The 14188-nt window shown below is 33.5% G+C and overlaps 7 protein-coding genes across 7 annotated transcripts; 3 read left to right on the top strand and 4 right to left on the bottom strand.

The window, feature by feature from the left end:
- Positions 1-158: 158 nt before the first annotated feature.
- On the top strand, positions 159-3885 carry DFA_06368 (uncharacterized protein; the record flags this gene model as incomplete). The annotated part of the gene is made up of 8 exons (XM_004362015.1): positions 159-171; positions 649-837; positions 914-1335; positions 1470-1590; positions 1673-1829; positions 1907-2020; positions 2215-2612; positions 2795-3885. 8 exons carry the CDS (start codon positions 159-161, stop codon positions 3883-3885), a joined length of 2505 nt encoding a protein of 834 aa, XP_004362072.1.
- A 59-nt stretch (positions 3886-3944) lies between these two features.
- Positions 3945-4548, top strand: DFA_06367 (uncharacterized protein; the record flags this gene model as incomplete). Its single annotated transcript, XM_004362014.1, has 2 exons — positions 3945-4397; positions 4468-4548. The coding sequence occupies 2 exons, from the start codon at positions 3945-3947 to the stop codon at positions 4546-4548; spliced, it is 534 nt and encodes a 177-aa protein (XP_004362071.1).
- A 110-nt stretch (positions 4549-4658) lies between these two features.
- guf1 (GTP-binding protein) lies at positions 4659-5489 on the bottom strand (the record flags this gene model as incomplete). The annotated part of the gene is made up of 1 exon (XM_004362013.1): positions 4659-5489. The coding sequence occupies one exon, from the start codon at positions 5487-5489 to the stop codon at positions 4659-4661; it is 831 nt and encodes a 276-aa protein (XP_004362070.1).
- A 145-nt stretch (positions 5490-5634) lies between these two features.
- Positions 5635-6800, bottom strand: DFA_06365 (uncharacterized protein; the record flags this gene model as incomplete). The annotated part of the gene is made up of 3 exons (XM_004362012.1): positions 5635-5789; positions 5906-6490; positions 6554-6800. 3 exons carry the CDS (start codon positions 6798-6800, stop codon positions 5635-5637), a joined length of 987 nt encoding a protein of 328 aa, XP_004362069.1.
- Positions 6801-7015: 215 nt separating this feature from the next.
- DFA_06364 (uncharacterized protein) lies at positions 7016-9040 on the top strand (the record flags this gene model as incomplete). Its single annotated transcript, XM_004362011.1, has 1 exon — positions 7016-9040. One exon carries the CDS (start codon positions 7016-7018, stop codon positions 9038-9040), a length of 2025 nt encoding a protein of 674 aa, XP_004362068.1.
- Positions 9041-9223: 183 nt separating this feature from the next.
- bub2 (RabGAP/TBC domain-containing protein) lies at positions 9224-10441 on the bottom strand (the record flags this gene model as incomplete). The annotated part of the gene is made up of 3 exons (XM_004362010.1): positions 9224-9531; positions 9607-9694; positions 9779-10441. The coding sequence occupies 3 exons, from the start codon at positions 10439-10441 to the stop codon at positions 9224-9226; spliced, it is 1059 nt and encodes a 352-aa protein (XP_004362067.1).
- A 1089-nt stretch (positions 10442-11530) lies between these two features.
- maea (lissencephaly type-1-like motif-containing protein) lies at positions 11531-13081 on the bottom strand (the record flags this gene model as incomplete). The annotated part of the gene is made up of 5 exons (XM_004362009.1): positions 11531-11822; positions 11895-12214; positions 12288-12410; positions 12478-12687; positions 12749-13081. The coding sequence occupies 5 exons, from the start codon at positions 13079-13081 to the stop codon at positions 11531-11533; spliced, it is 1278 nt and encodes a 425-aa protein (XP_004362066.1).
- Positions 13082-14188: the final 1107 nt, after the last annotated feature.

The following is a 14188-nucleotide window of genomic DNA, read 5'->3' as shown; positions in this document are numbered from 1 at the left end:
TGGTGCTCTTTCCTAGGTTCCTTATTAAGTAAAATTTACCTAAAATCTTCTTGTCTTTCTTAGTTCAACACTGTCAATTCTATTAAACCGTTCAATTCCATTGTAACTTTAAATTGACAAAGAAGGACAAGATGAATCTTTTTGTATTTAAAAAAACAATGGTGCGCACCTGTCTGTCATCAGGTGACATCAAGCTCAGTAGTCAATGATCAGCTTAGATAGGAAGCTAACGCATATTTCGACGCGTTATTGTTGTACAGCAACCAAACCTACCAATAACAGCTATTTATAGATCACCCAACCATCTTTGTGATTGATGTCTCTCGGAAGGTAGATTTTTTATTCCGCTGCTTCTGGTTCATAGATTAAGATTGGGGGACTCATTTTTCGTGCCCATTGTATGTATTATGATCACCAACCATCATCATGGTAGCATAATATCAACAAAGAAGGAGTAAGTAAAGGTAGGTAAAGTATTTACCCGATGATCATCAACCGACTGCCTCTCGAGCACAGAAAAGTATAAATTCCAATCTATAGATTCAGCACACTCTTAACAATAACAACCTTTCATCATCTTTATCTTGTATTTTTATTATTATTATATTATTTAAAAACAAATGTATAAATTAATTATTTACTTTTTAGCATTAAATTGTATTGCCAATCAATTCACTAGTTGCATATTTGCAAACGGGTCGTCACCATTCTTTGATGAAAAGGATAAGATCACCATTTCTGGATTTTCTTCGGGTGGCGCTTTCGCCGTCCAATTTCACATGGCCTTTTCATCAATTATTAAAGGTGCTGCCATCATTGCTGCTGGTCCTTATTATTGTATTGTATTATAACTTGGAAACCTATTATTATAACTTAATATTATTTATTAATTTATTTATTTATTATTATTTAGGCGGACAAGGAAGTGCAGATATAGCAATTGCACAATGTATTAAAAATGCTTCATTAATTTCAATTCCAAAATTATTAAATTATACTGAACATGCTGAACGTACCTTTGCAATTGATTCAACTGACAATCTGGCTCGTCAAAGAGTATACCTATTCTCTGGTAAATACGACTCTACTATTCGACCAGGTACCGTTCATAAATTAGAGGAATACTATTCAAATTTTGTACCATTTTGGTCAATCAAGAGTGTCTACAACGTACAAGCCGAACACGCCATTGTAACTAAAACCTATGGTAACAATTGTACTTATTTCGGGTGGCCATGGATCAATCAATGTGGTTATGATACTACTTTTAATTTATTATCACATTTGTATGGTTTCTTATTCCCTGCTTCAAATACTCCTTCTTTAGCTTCAAATGTATGTATTCATACACATATTTAATTAATAATAATAATAATAATAATAATAATAATAATAATAATAATAATAATAATAATAATAATAATATAATATTAATTGTTTTTTATTTTTTTATTGCAAATCAATTTTAGATTGTTGAATTTAATCAAACTGCATTCCTACCAATTAATACTACAAATGAATTCGCTGGATTGGATCAAAGTGCATTTGCATATGTTCCACAATCATGTAGATTATTCAAAAACAAAGGAAGTATGTGTATTTATTTTTAAATTATTTGTATCATTATTTAAAATAATAATAACATATTAATAACTTAATCTTTTTAATTTAGGATGTTCATTACATGTAGTATTTCATGGATGCACTCAATCAGTATCATATATTAATAGTACATATTATATGAATATTGGATACAATCAAGTTGCCGACAACAATAACTTGATTATTCTTTATCCACAAGCTCTTGGAAACGATTTGAATCCGGATGGGTAATTATTTTATTATTATTTATTAAAAAGATATTTTTAAATGTTCTAATTATTATTATTATTTTATTAAAATATAGATGTTGGGATTGGTGGGGATACACAGGACCAGATTATGCAACTCAATATGGATTACAAATGATCACAATCAAAAAATTGGTTTCATATGTTCTATCTGAATATATCACACCATTGTAATAATAATAACAACAACGGCAGCATACGCAGCACATAACAGTCATAATAACTCTTAAATAAATCCTGTTACCACTATCTTTTTTTTACTTTGGGAACGAAGTTCGCACCACAAAGACCGGTCAGAGGCCTCCTATTCTTTTTTTTTTTCCAATTAATCTGGACTTATGATCTTGATTACTCACTAGAAAAGAAAAAAGTTAAGATATACTTTGTTTATATGTTTTATAGTTGTACAAATGCAAGAACCACCTAATGATATTCTATGTGGTATCTGTCAATCAGATAAAGAGATAGTTTTTTGTTCAGAGTGTAGAATATATATTTGTACAAAGGAATTCGATGAATCATGTTCATTTCATAGTCACAGACAAGTCAATGCAAATGAAATATATCATATCATTAGAGACTATTCAAGTGGGTTGAATAAAAATGATGAATCAGTCAATCAAATCAAGCAGGATGATAACAAGCTTATACAATCGGAATACAATGATCAACAACAGAAATGGATAATGAAGGCCATAGACGTGCGCGGGTACTATCCATATGATCTTCCAATGGCCTCTTTTATTGGACCGACTGGAGGTGGTATGTACTTGGAGACAATATATTTAGATTGCAAATATTAATTATTTTTAAAAAGGTAAATCATCCATCATCAGAAGTTTGCTACGACTAGCCAGAAAAATTGAAACAACTGGAGATACCAGTACAAACAGATACAACTCAATGTAAATCAACATCTTCAGACATTGATTATTATCGAATAGGTGGCGATGTAGATGTAGGCTATAGTGTATTTTTAGACTCTGAAGGGAGTGGTGGAACATTGAACCATCAATTGTTTTCAAATCCAAGTAACTCGGGTCAACTTGCTAAAAGATCAAAAGTTATACAAGAAATATATCCAGTTTTGCTTCATATTATCAGTCATATTGTTGTTTATGTTTTTAACAACAAAAGAGAGCAATCAACCATCGTGTCAGCACTATCACAAATGGTCAGTCACATTGAATCAAAAGCAATCAACAGTCCATACAAACCCCATCTATTAATCATTTTCAACAAACAAGACACTGCTTCAATGATTGGAAAAGATGATGATTATTTCAAAAGCTCGGAATTCATCAACTCGGGTGTGGAGACCACGAGAATCAAATCATATTTCAAGAGTTGTAGATCAATATCACTTCCAAATGCTACAATAGATCCTATTTTATTTTTGGATCAATTAAAATCAATCTTGGAGCACTTGAATATTTCATCTCAGGATAAAAAAGCTGCAGTAAGTGGTACTGACACTCTTTTTAGTAGTGCTATTTCCCAATTGAATCAGGTAGGTACTTTCAACCATGACAAATTTTACAGATTTGACGGTAATCCTCTCTATTATTATTTCAAAAATAGATTGGAATACCTTTCACAGGAATCACCATCATTGGAATCATCAAATCTTGAAAAATATAAAATGGTGATTGATCATATGAAAATGAAGCTGACGACAATACCACAAGATATGTCTCAACTGCAACGTTTTGCTAATTTGGATTGGCAAATACTCAATAGTATTAAATGTCAATCAAAACACCTATACGAATGTGATCTTGGATTCACATCACATCAAGAATATCATCGATCATCAGAGACTAAAAAGCAAATGGTTGATGATCTAACCAAAAAATATTTTGATCAAATATTTGGAGATGAACTTTTTAGCTCGGCAGAATTGGAAGAGCCGATTGAATGGAGAGGCGAATTTCAATTTCCAGAAGGAATGACATTTGATGGATTATCACTTTTCACTCATCATTTCGACCAACTTCAATACAACCCAGAAGAATCAAATATCATTTTACAATAGAGAAATTACAACAAATGGAAATCGGTCCGTCTGATGACAACAAGAAAACCCTAGAATTAATGGCAAATATGTGCATATTTTGTTTTTGGGACATTAATCCGAACCGACTCAGATTCAATTGCAAGCATTCATTCTGCGAGAAGTGTATTGGAGATGGTGATCGATGTTTATTTTGCAATAAACAATCTGAAATTATTGGTTACAATCTACCAACACAACCAAAAGTTAAAAGGGTTCTATTAGAACCTGTGTTCATATTAGACTGTATCATTCTCCTTGCATACCCAGCTGTTCTCGAATCATACACCGATAGTTATTATCATCTCAAATCAATTGATTTTATCAATTTAACATACGAAGAGGTATTGTCGTCTATCTTTGAAATAGTACCCGACCAATCATTAATAGACATGGATGTTTGTTTATTCTTTTCGATACTTGGAGAAAGTAGATTGGCATACTCACCAGAAATGACATTCCTATCAAATAGCAGAGATATTGTTAGAGATCTTGTAACAAAGGATAACTACCAATAATTGAAATTGATCAGAAATGATCGTCATTTAAATATATTATTTAGAGACAACACAATATCATTTCCATATCGCTATACGATGGAACAAGATGGCAGATATCATTATTAATAATTATATAACTGAATAAATAATTCATTTAAAATTCTTCAAATTATCTTTTAATGTCTTTTAATTATTTGAAAGATAAATATTTAAATCGAATATATTTATTAATAAATAATGCATTAAAATAATTAATTAATCATCCTCTTCATTTGTATTCTTCATTAATTTTAAGAAACCTTCTTGCGATAATTCGACACAACCCATTTGCTTCATTCTCTTTTTACCCTCTTTTTGTTTGTCCAACAATTTACGACGACGCGTGATATCACCACCATAGCATTTGGCAGTGACATCTTTACGCATGGCAGATATAGTTTCACGTGCCACCACATCATTTCCAATCGATGCTTGAATGGCAACAACAAACATTTGTCGATCGATAATCTTTCTGAGACGTTTCACAAGGGCACGTCCATGATGGGTAGCCCTCGATCTATGTACAATCGAAGAGAGCGAGTCAACCTCTTCACCATTGAGGAGGATCTTTACCTTGACGACATCGGTTGGTTCATAGCCAGCCTCTTCATAGTCGAGTGAAGCATAACCACTTGAAATACGTTTGAGGTTGTCGTAAAAATCTGTAATAATCTCTGAGAGTGGGAATGTGAATGATAGACGCATACGGTTGCCTTCAAGAGTCTCGTGGTTGGTTTGTACACCACGACTGTCCATGCAAAGTGTGACGATCGATCCAAAGTAATCGTTGGGTGCAACAATCTTGGCGTGAATCATTGGCTCGGTGGTTTGGTCAATATACTCGGATGGAGGATAGTCTGCAGGATTGGCAATCCAACGATTGGTGCCATCCTTCATAGCTACGTGGTATGTGACGGTGGGTGGTGTGGCAATGACTACTTGACCATACTCTTGCTCGACACGTTGCAGCACAACGTCCATGTGTAAGAGTCCGAGGAAACCGCAACGGAAACCCATACCCAATGCAATACTGCTTTCATTGGTCATTGATATACTGCTGTCTGTAAGAATCAACTTTTCAAACGAATCTTTGAGATCTCCGTAATCGAGCGAGTCGATGGGATAGACACCGGCAAACACCATCTGCTTGGCCGGTTTAAAACCGGGTAGGGCAGGAACGGGTGTATCCTTTTTATAGAATGTGTCTCCGACACGTGCCTCTGATGTTGTCTTCATACCCGGTGTCATGTAGCCGACCTGGCCGGTATAGAGCGAGCCCGTCGACTCTTGCTCGGGATGCATCAGGCCGCAGTCCATCACCTCGTACGTCTGCTTGGTATTCGCCGACTGCACAATATCACCACGCTTGACACTACCATCAACCACTTTGAACAGACATATGACACCTCTAAACCGATCGAACCAGCTGTCAAACAACAATGCCTTGAACGGCGCCTTTTTACGTGCCTCTTCCTCGTCAGACAGTGCGGGTGGCGGGATACGGTCAATCACAGCGGGCAATATCTCTGCTATCCCAATACCAGTCTTTGCACTAACCTGCAACACGTCTGCGGGATGGAACCCAAACGTATCTTTCAGTTGCTGACACACCAAGTCTACATTGGCAGTTGGCAAGTCGATCTTGTTGATCAGAGGCACCACCTCGAGACCAGCCTCCAACGCCAAATAGTAGTTTGCCATCGTCTGTGCCTGCACACCCTGACATGCATCCACCACCAATATAGCACCTTGGCATGCCATCAATGAACGCGACACTTCATAGGTAAAGTCGACGTGACCCGGTGTATCGATCAAATTAAGCATATATTGTTTGTCATCCGATTTGTTGTGATAGATCATAGTACAAGTCTGTGCCTTTACAGTGATACCACGTTCCTTTTCCACTTGCAACTTGTCCAAATATTGTTCTCTTCTATTTTCATTCTTTTCTTGTTGTCCTAAACTCTCCTCTCCACTACCATAAATATTCTTTGGTAATGTTCCAGTCAATGTTAATAACTTTGTACTCAATGTTGTTTTACCATGATCTAAACAAAAGAAGAAGAAGAAGTTAATATCTATCTTGCAATATATTTCTATCAACTACCTACCAATATGAGCAATAATACTAAAGTTTCTAATTCTACTTGGTGGAAAGCTAGCAATATCTATAGGTTGTTTAGTACTAAAGCATCTACCTATACTACTACTACTAATACTATTTATAATCTTGTTACTACTCGTTGATGTAAATTTATATATATTGTTGCTGCTGCCTATTGCAGTAATACTACTAGCACCTCTCCATGATGATGATGCAATCGATGAACCACTACGTAAGAATACAGATGTTGCCATCTGCTACTCTCTTACCTTAACTCTCTATCCCTTTCTTATTTAAAAGTATTTGTGGATGTGTGAAAATGAATGATCATTGCGATCATTAAGTTACTCGTTTTGTCGATTCGCGACTCTGACCACATTAATTTTTAATTTACTCTCTTACTCATTGTTCTTCTCTCTTTTGTATAAACAAACAAACAAACAAAGAGATATACTATATATAATATATTATGTTTAATCACATAATAAGAAAAACGAATACTGCTTGTAGATTAACAGCAACAGGAGTACATTCAAGATGTTTAACTACAACAACAATCAAACCATATAAACCAACATATTACAACTCAACTATTGGTAATAGTAATAATACATTTAACATTATATCTCCTTCTATATCATCTATATCTAAATCATTTTATTCAACAAATAATAGTAGTAGTACAACAACAACAACTTCAACATTGGATAATATTAACAATAAGGTTGGGGGATTTGGATTTAATGGGTTGATTGATAAAGCATTAAATGATATGGGTATTGTAGAACCAACTGCTATTCAAAAAAAGGCAATGCAACCATTACTAAGAGGTAATGATATGTTTGTGATGGATGGTACTGGTACTGGTAAATCATTTGTATTGATGTGTGGTATTGTCAATGATTATCTAGTCAATTGTAAACAACATGCCGATAGCAATGAAGAGGTTTCAATCAAACAGAATATGAAGGCTAAAGGTTCATTTGCACCTAAATACCTAGTTGTCACACCTACAAGAGAATTGGCGTGGCAGATTGGAGATTGGGTACGCCAACTATCCAAACGTGTTGGTATAGAGTTGCTTGGTAATGGTAGTGGTGTGCAATTGGCTATTAAAGGTATATCGGATAATTTGTTGGCTCAAGAATTGGTCAGCACACAACCAGAAGTGTTGATTGGTACACCCAACGTACTCCATTGGTTGTTGGTTACTGGTAAACTCGACTATACACAGTTTCGTATGCTTATTGTCGATGAGGCAGATCTCGTCGTTCAAGCACTCGCCAAATACACATCACAAGCCGAAAAGATGAATAGAAAGATTCATCCTCCCGAAGGTGTCCTATTCCTAAATGAATTAAATAGAAAGATTCGTCAATCTCAAGATTTAAACGTAAACGTAAATCCAACAAACAAGACAGCTGCAGAGGAATCATTTGCAGAAAAGAAAAGACAAGTTGGAGAAATATTTGATGAAAGATCATTAAAGAATTTGGTGAATAGTGCAGCTTCAAGAGTACTTGGTAAAGAGAAACAAAAACAACAACAACAACAACAAAAGAAAAAGGGTGGAGGAGAAGAGGAGAAAATGGATTATGTACCAACATATAGACACTTTCAAACTATATTTACATCGGCTACTTTGAATATGCGTAATCGTGCTTATATCGAATCAAAGGGATGGGTTGATGAAACAAGAGTTTATGTCATGTTGCGTGAACAAGGGTCTATGGATCACCCACTCCCCAAACAATTCACCAATCGTTTCATATCGGTGCAATCAGAGGAAGACATGTTGGAAGCGATTGCACAGACTTGGAACGACCTCATTCTACCCGAGCAAAAGCCAGACACTCTGACAGAGGCTGTTGCAGTGATTGCATCGGATGGTAGTATCACCAAGGTGGTCGACGAGCTACGTGCACGTGGTATCAATGCCAAACCACTCACCGATCGTATGAACTTTGACAAATTCAACATTGAAAATATGGAACCTGCTCAACACGATGTGTTTGTCAGACAGGTGGACAAAGAGAACCGCGACAAACAAAGTAAAGTCAATCAAGACGTTAGCAAAAGAAAAAATAGACAAGAACAACGTGAAAAAGAATTAATTCAACACCAATTATCACAAATGCAAGATATCGATGAAACAACTAAACAACAAATATTTAATCAATCTCAACAACAACCAAAAGGAGGATCAGCAGGAAAGAATAAGAAAAGATTGAGTAAAGAATCAGCAATCATTTATATTGGAAAGGAAAATTCAATTAGAGGTATTGATATTAGTGGTGTAGAACATGTTTATATTTTAAATGTTGAAATATCACCAACTAGTTATTTACATATGGCAGGTCGTTCAGGAAGAATGAATCGTAGTGGCAATACTATTTGTATCTACAATTCCCTATTATCACGTAAATATGAAAATGTAATGAAATTCTTTTCTGCTCCATTTGAAGAAGTTGAATTTACAATTCAAGATGAATAAAACATAGAACATATAATATATTTACTATATTTAATTTTAATTTTAATTTATTTACACATTTATGATGATATTTTAATTGTAGTATTATTCTATTCTTGTTGCGTTTTGTTGTTGTCGGGATTTGATATTGATATTACATATTAATATTATTAATATTATTTTGTTTTGGTTTTGATTTTTGGATTAATATTCTTCTTCTTGACTTGTACCACTAATTTCAAATACAGGATGATCAACTAATAATTCATAAAGTTCATCTGGTAATTGACGGATGATGGATAGAGATAGATTGATAATAGTTTCTGCGTCCAAATCTGGCAATGATCTAAATAATGAACATGGTGAAGGATGTGCCAACAATGTATCTCTCATCAATAATAATCTTGAAATCGTACTAATAACATTTAAATGAATACCAAATGCAAAATAAAAGTCCCAAAGATGTAATAATTCTCCCAAAGGTGGTGTACTTGTTCCAATACTTAGAATAGCTAAAATTCAATAAATAAAGTTAAGTTAAGTTAATCATTGTTGTTCATCTTTAATAATAATTATTACTCTCTTACCATGAGTTAATAAAACAGAATCATATGACTTTGATTTTAAATAACCAAATAATTCAGGATCAACAAATTCTAAAACTGTATCTAAAATCTAAAGAATGAAACAAATAACTGTGATTAATATATAATGTTATTCAATGATGTTATGTGTATTGTTACTTTGTTTTCAATTTACTTTTAAAGCAGTATGAACACCAGAAATTTTTGGTTCTAAATATAAATAACAATATTGATATACAAGAGTTTGAAAGCAATTGAAAGCATCTAGTTCAGGGAGTACGTATAGGAATGCACCGCAGATAACATTCATACCCTGAACATAAGAGATGTTTGATCCTCTTTCTTGACAACTGTGAACAAAAGCATTGAGACAACGTGATAACTTGTCTTGTGACACTGATTGTGAAAACTCTGCATCCTTCATAAACGTTCTACTAATGTCTTTACGAATCTTTTGGTATTGATCCGATTGACCACGCTCCAACAGCTCCAAGTATCTGTCTGGTTCGAGGTCACGTATACCCAATAGAATCTTCCAAACCAATCCACGTAGACTGCATTGTGAAGAAGAGTCTGATCTTCTGTCTTTGATCTCCTCCTCGCTCTCTAGTGGTAGTCCTTCCATTAAGATAGTCTTTCTGAGTAGATGTAGATTCTGTTGTACTGTTTGAGGATGTTTGTTTCCGTGGTCTATAATATCCATATACTTTTGTCGAAGTTGTGCTGATGCTGCTGCTGATGCTGCTGCTGCTGCCGTTGATGATGATCCGTTCGATGATGATCCCGCTACAGCTGCACCTACGCCTCCACTACCTCCCAATTGTGATACAGATAACATTCTTCTTCTTCTTCTTCTTTTTTGCCTCTCTTTCTCTCTCTCTCTCTCTCTCTCTCTTCCTCTTTGATTACAAAACTACTACAATATCGTATGTACACTGTTAAGTTAATATTTATTCACCATTAAAAATATTTTTATTTATTTAATTTTTAGATGGCTTTGGGCACTGTGCGATTCTTGAGGAGTGCATCATTAAAAGTTATCTTAAAGAATGTATAACTATTCAATACACAATAGCACTAGAAACCATTGCATCTTGGCGGCGTTGGAATAGACATAATTCTCTCTCATTGTAATCAGGTCTTGTACAATAGCGACATCATTTTTCCCCAACATTAACAACTTCAACAATAATAATAATTAATAATAATAATAATAACTTACTTTTTACGTACTAGCGTAAAACCCTATATCTTTACCACATCCATTACGCATGCAAGGAAACCAATAATTCTTGAATGAAACATATTGGCAACAGGCATCAACTTGGTTGAACACACCATTTCTGTTTAAAAAGCAAAGTATCGTGATTGATACAGATATCAGTTTATTAGCGATTAATAGCACGATTGAACCGTTGCTACATACTATTCACATACTAGCTTTATATTTAACAAATAGGAGAAAAACAATGTCTCCGTAAACATGTTAAGATAATTGAAAAGCTCCCATGTAGATTTGAGCCAAAGGTGTACATTTAGTGGTATTATTATAAAGTCGGCTAAACAGTATTCCTTTGGCTCAAATCCTACTCTGCTAGTCGAGATCCTCCTTCCTTTCTTGGATTGATATCAAAAGTGTATGTATCATTCATTTTACACACCAAACACAAAATATATATATTACTCTGCATAATGGAACACAATCGATTGATCAAGATGTAGGTATTGATTTTGTTGGTGACAACAAAAAGGAAAAGACGTTTATTATTTGGAATATACAGTGTACACAAGTATCAAGTTGATGGACGAATACAACAGACAACACAACACAACACCAACCACATATTAATTTTATATCTACAAAAGTGGTAGAGAGAGTGCGAGTTGATTGTCCTGTCTTGTCCATTCAGTGATCGAATATTATTATTTAGGAAATAAATGCTTTACGTAATTGAGAATAATCAAATGATTTACCAGTCTTGGGACAGGTAACAACTCCTTCATTGGCCTCTGCCATTGCATCCAAAGCATTCTTACAGTACAATTGACCATTTGGAAGGACAAGAGGAGGGTTATGCTCATCCATAACTTCACCACTAATTCGACAAATCAAACTACTATGACTCTGCAATGATATAGGTAACGGTTTGGCAAGTTTCTTAAAGTCCTTATCACAAACTGGACAATTTATATTTCTACTTTCTGTACATCCACATGATCTAAAATTAAAAAAATAAATTAATTAATAAATATTGATTTGATTTGATTTGATTTGATTTGTTATTACATACTCTGTTTTTAAAACAGATAAACCAGATTTAAAGGTAATAGTGAGAAGAGATTTCAAAGTTAATGAATTGATATTATAATTGTCTACTTTAAATTGATTGATTAGATCTGTCCATCGCATTTCATCAAATAGGTATTTATATCGTTCGCATGATGTATCCTTTCTAAATGCAAGTGTTGCCATTGCGCGTTGAATCTCTTTCATATTGGTTGATGCATTGGGTGAAAGGTGTTGTCTAGAGTATGATATAGCTGCTCCCAATTTATTCTGTCTAACCATTTCAACAAATTCTTGTATTCTTAGATTAAATTCTAATGTACTCTAAACATATTATAAACAAAAGTTAATTCATATTCATATTCATTCAATCATTCCATTTATACATTAAACATACATTAATCTTTTTTAATTTTGATTTGTTATCATTACACCATGCCAAAGCTTCTGTACAATCATGTTTGGTTAATCCATCAATCACCTTTTTAGATGATACAAATAAATCAATATCTGATAACTCCTAATAATATATATATAATCAAATTAATAATGTAATTTTGAATCAATGTTGTTGATTTGATAGTTACAGTAATCTTTCCAGTTGAAGCCAATTTAATTGCTGTATTGTAATATCCTTCACGTAATAAATAGTCAATCAATACTCTATCAACTCTGACAGAGTTAAAGTGATCTCTTTGATGTGGATTCTGTTGATTGGTATTTGCATCCTTTAAATGGTCTAATCTTGCTTTCATTCTCTTTAAATGTCCTTCTTCTTCATTCTTTGTTTCTTCAATCTATTGAAACAAGACAATTAATAAGTATTGTTGTATTCATATCAAATCATATCAATCATACCTTTCTCTTTAGATTATTCATTTTGTTTAATAGTTTATCGATTGTAGTCGATACTTCATCTTTGGTGATAGTATCTTTTCGTTTGTTCATATCATTGATTGTGTTTACGAGTACAGTCATTTCCTTTTCCAAACTCTTTTGTGTGTTTCTAAATAACTTGTTTAGTTGTTCTACAGGTGCCTTTAATAGTGGTCTCTCTAACTGTATCTCCTCTGACAAGTTACTATGTTTATGACCACCTCCTCCTCCTGTTGTTGTACTTCCTGTTACTGCTCCACTACTACTAGCAGTAGTAGTACCACCAGTTCCTACTCCTTCATTATCGTCCTCCATGATTCTTATTACTACCTCTGATTGAAAGACAATATATTAATTAAAATTATTTTTACCAAAATTTCCTTTTGAGCTCATGATAATTTAATTTTGTTTATATTTTTATTTATTTTCTATCTCTCTTTCTTTGTTTGTAGAGATAATAATCACATATGTAAGATTGGGTAAGTAATACTACACGAAACATCATCATCATTTATCCATTTCTTATCTCAGAACAAGTGAGAGCTGGTTCAGAGGTTCAACCATTCCTCTAGAAATCCTACACCAAATTTTTTGTTGAATTCAATTTATACCAACTCCAGTCATCTATGTGATTGTCACCAACCTATATGTCGACCCAAGTGTCATTTCAGAATTCCAACAATATAAAAGCAAACTCAACAATCCAGCTCAAAACCATTATCTCATCATTGAAACATTTTCAACAACATTTGCACCTCGATCGAGGTTTATTGTCTTGAAATGATTTCAAAGGTAGGGAGATAGTACTATAGAGTGGGTATTAATAATAATATAATTTGTAATTCAACCACATCAAGCAAGATCAACTAAAAAATGTATGACTAAAAAATAAATAAATAATTAATCACCCCTTTTCTCAGCTGAAGAATTGTTTCGATATCAATATATTAACATGATTTAGAGAGACAACATTCTTTTCTTTAATACAATCAATAATCAAATTATCTTGATTTATTGTTATAATTAATTTATTATTATTGTGTTAATAACAGCATTCCACTAATCACCTGATTAGTGTTTATAATATTTATTTATGCCATCCTAGTTAGTAAGGAATATTATAGATTATTAATCAGTATATTAGTAGTATAATATTAGTGCTTGTATTGAATATTTTATTTTTGTTTTTTAATAGGTTTATTGTATCTTTAGGTGATTTCATAACTAGGGATAAATTGAAAAGCTCCCATGTAGGAATGAGCCAAAGGTGTACATTTAGTGGTATTATTATAAAGTCGGCTAAACAGTATTCCTTTGGCTCAATCCTACTCTGTTAGCTCCTTGTCTGGCCCATTCCTGTATGTATGACATTAATTTATTCTGCCCAATTAAACCAACTATTATTATGATGTTGGGACAAAA

The sequence above is a fragment of the Cavenderia fasciculata genome (genome assembly GCF_000203815.1).
Source record: "Cavenderia fasciculata unplaced genomic scaffold Scf_Dfasci-G-p-12c09.r1-3, whole genome shotgun sequence".
In the NCBI taxonomy this organism is placed as follows: Eukaryota; Evosea; class Eumycetozoa; order Acytosteliales; family Cavenderiaceae; genus Cavenderia; species Cavenderia fasciculata.
This window is presented reverse-complemented; position numbering and strand designations above follow the sequence as displayed.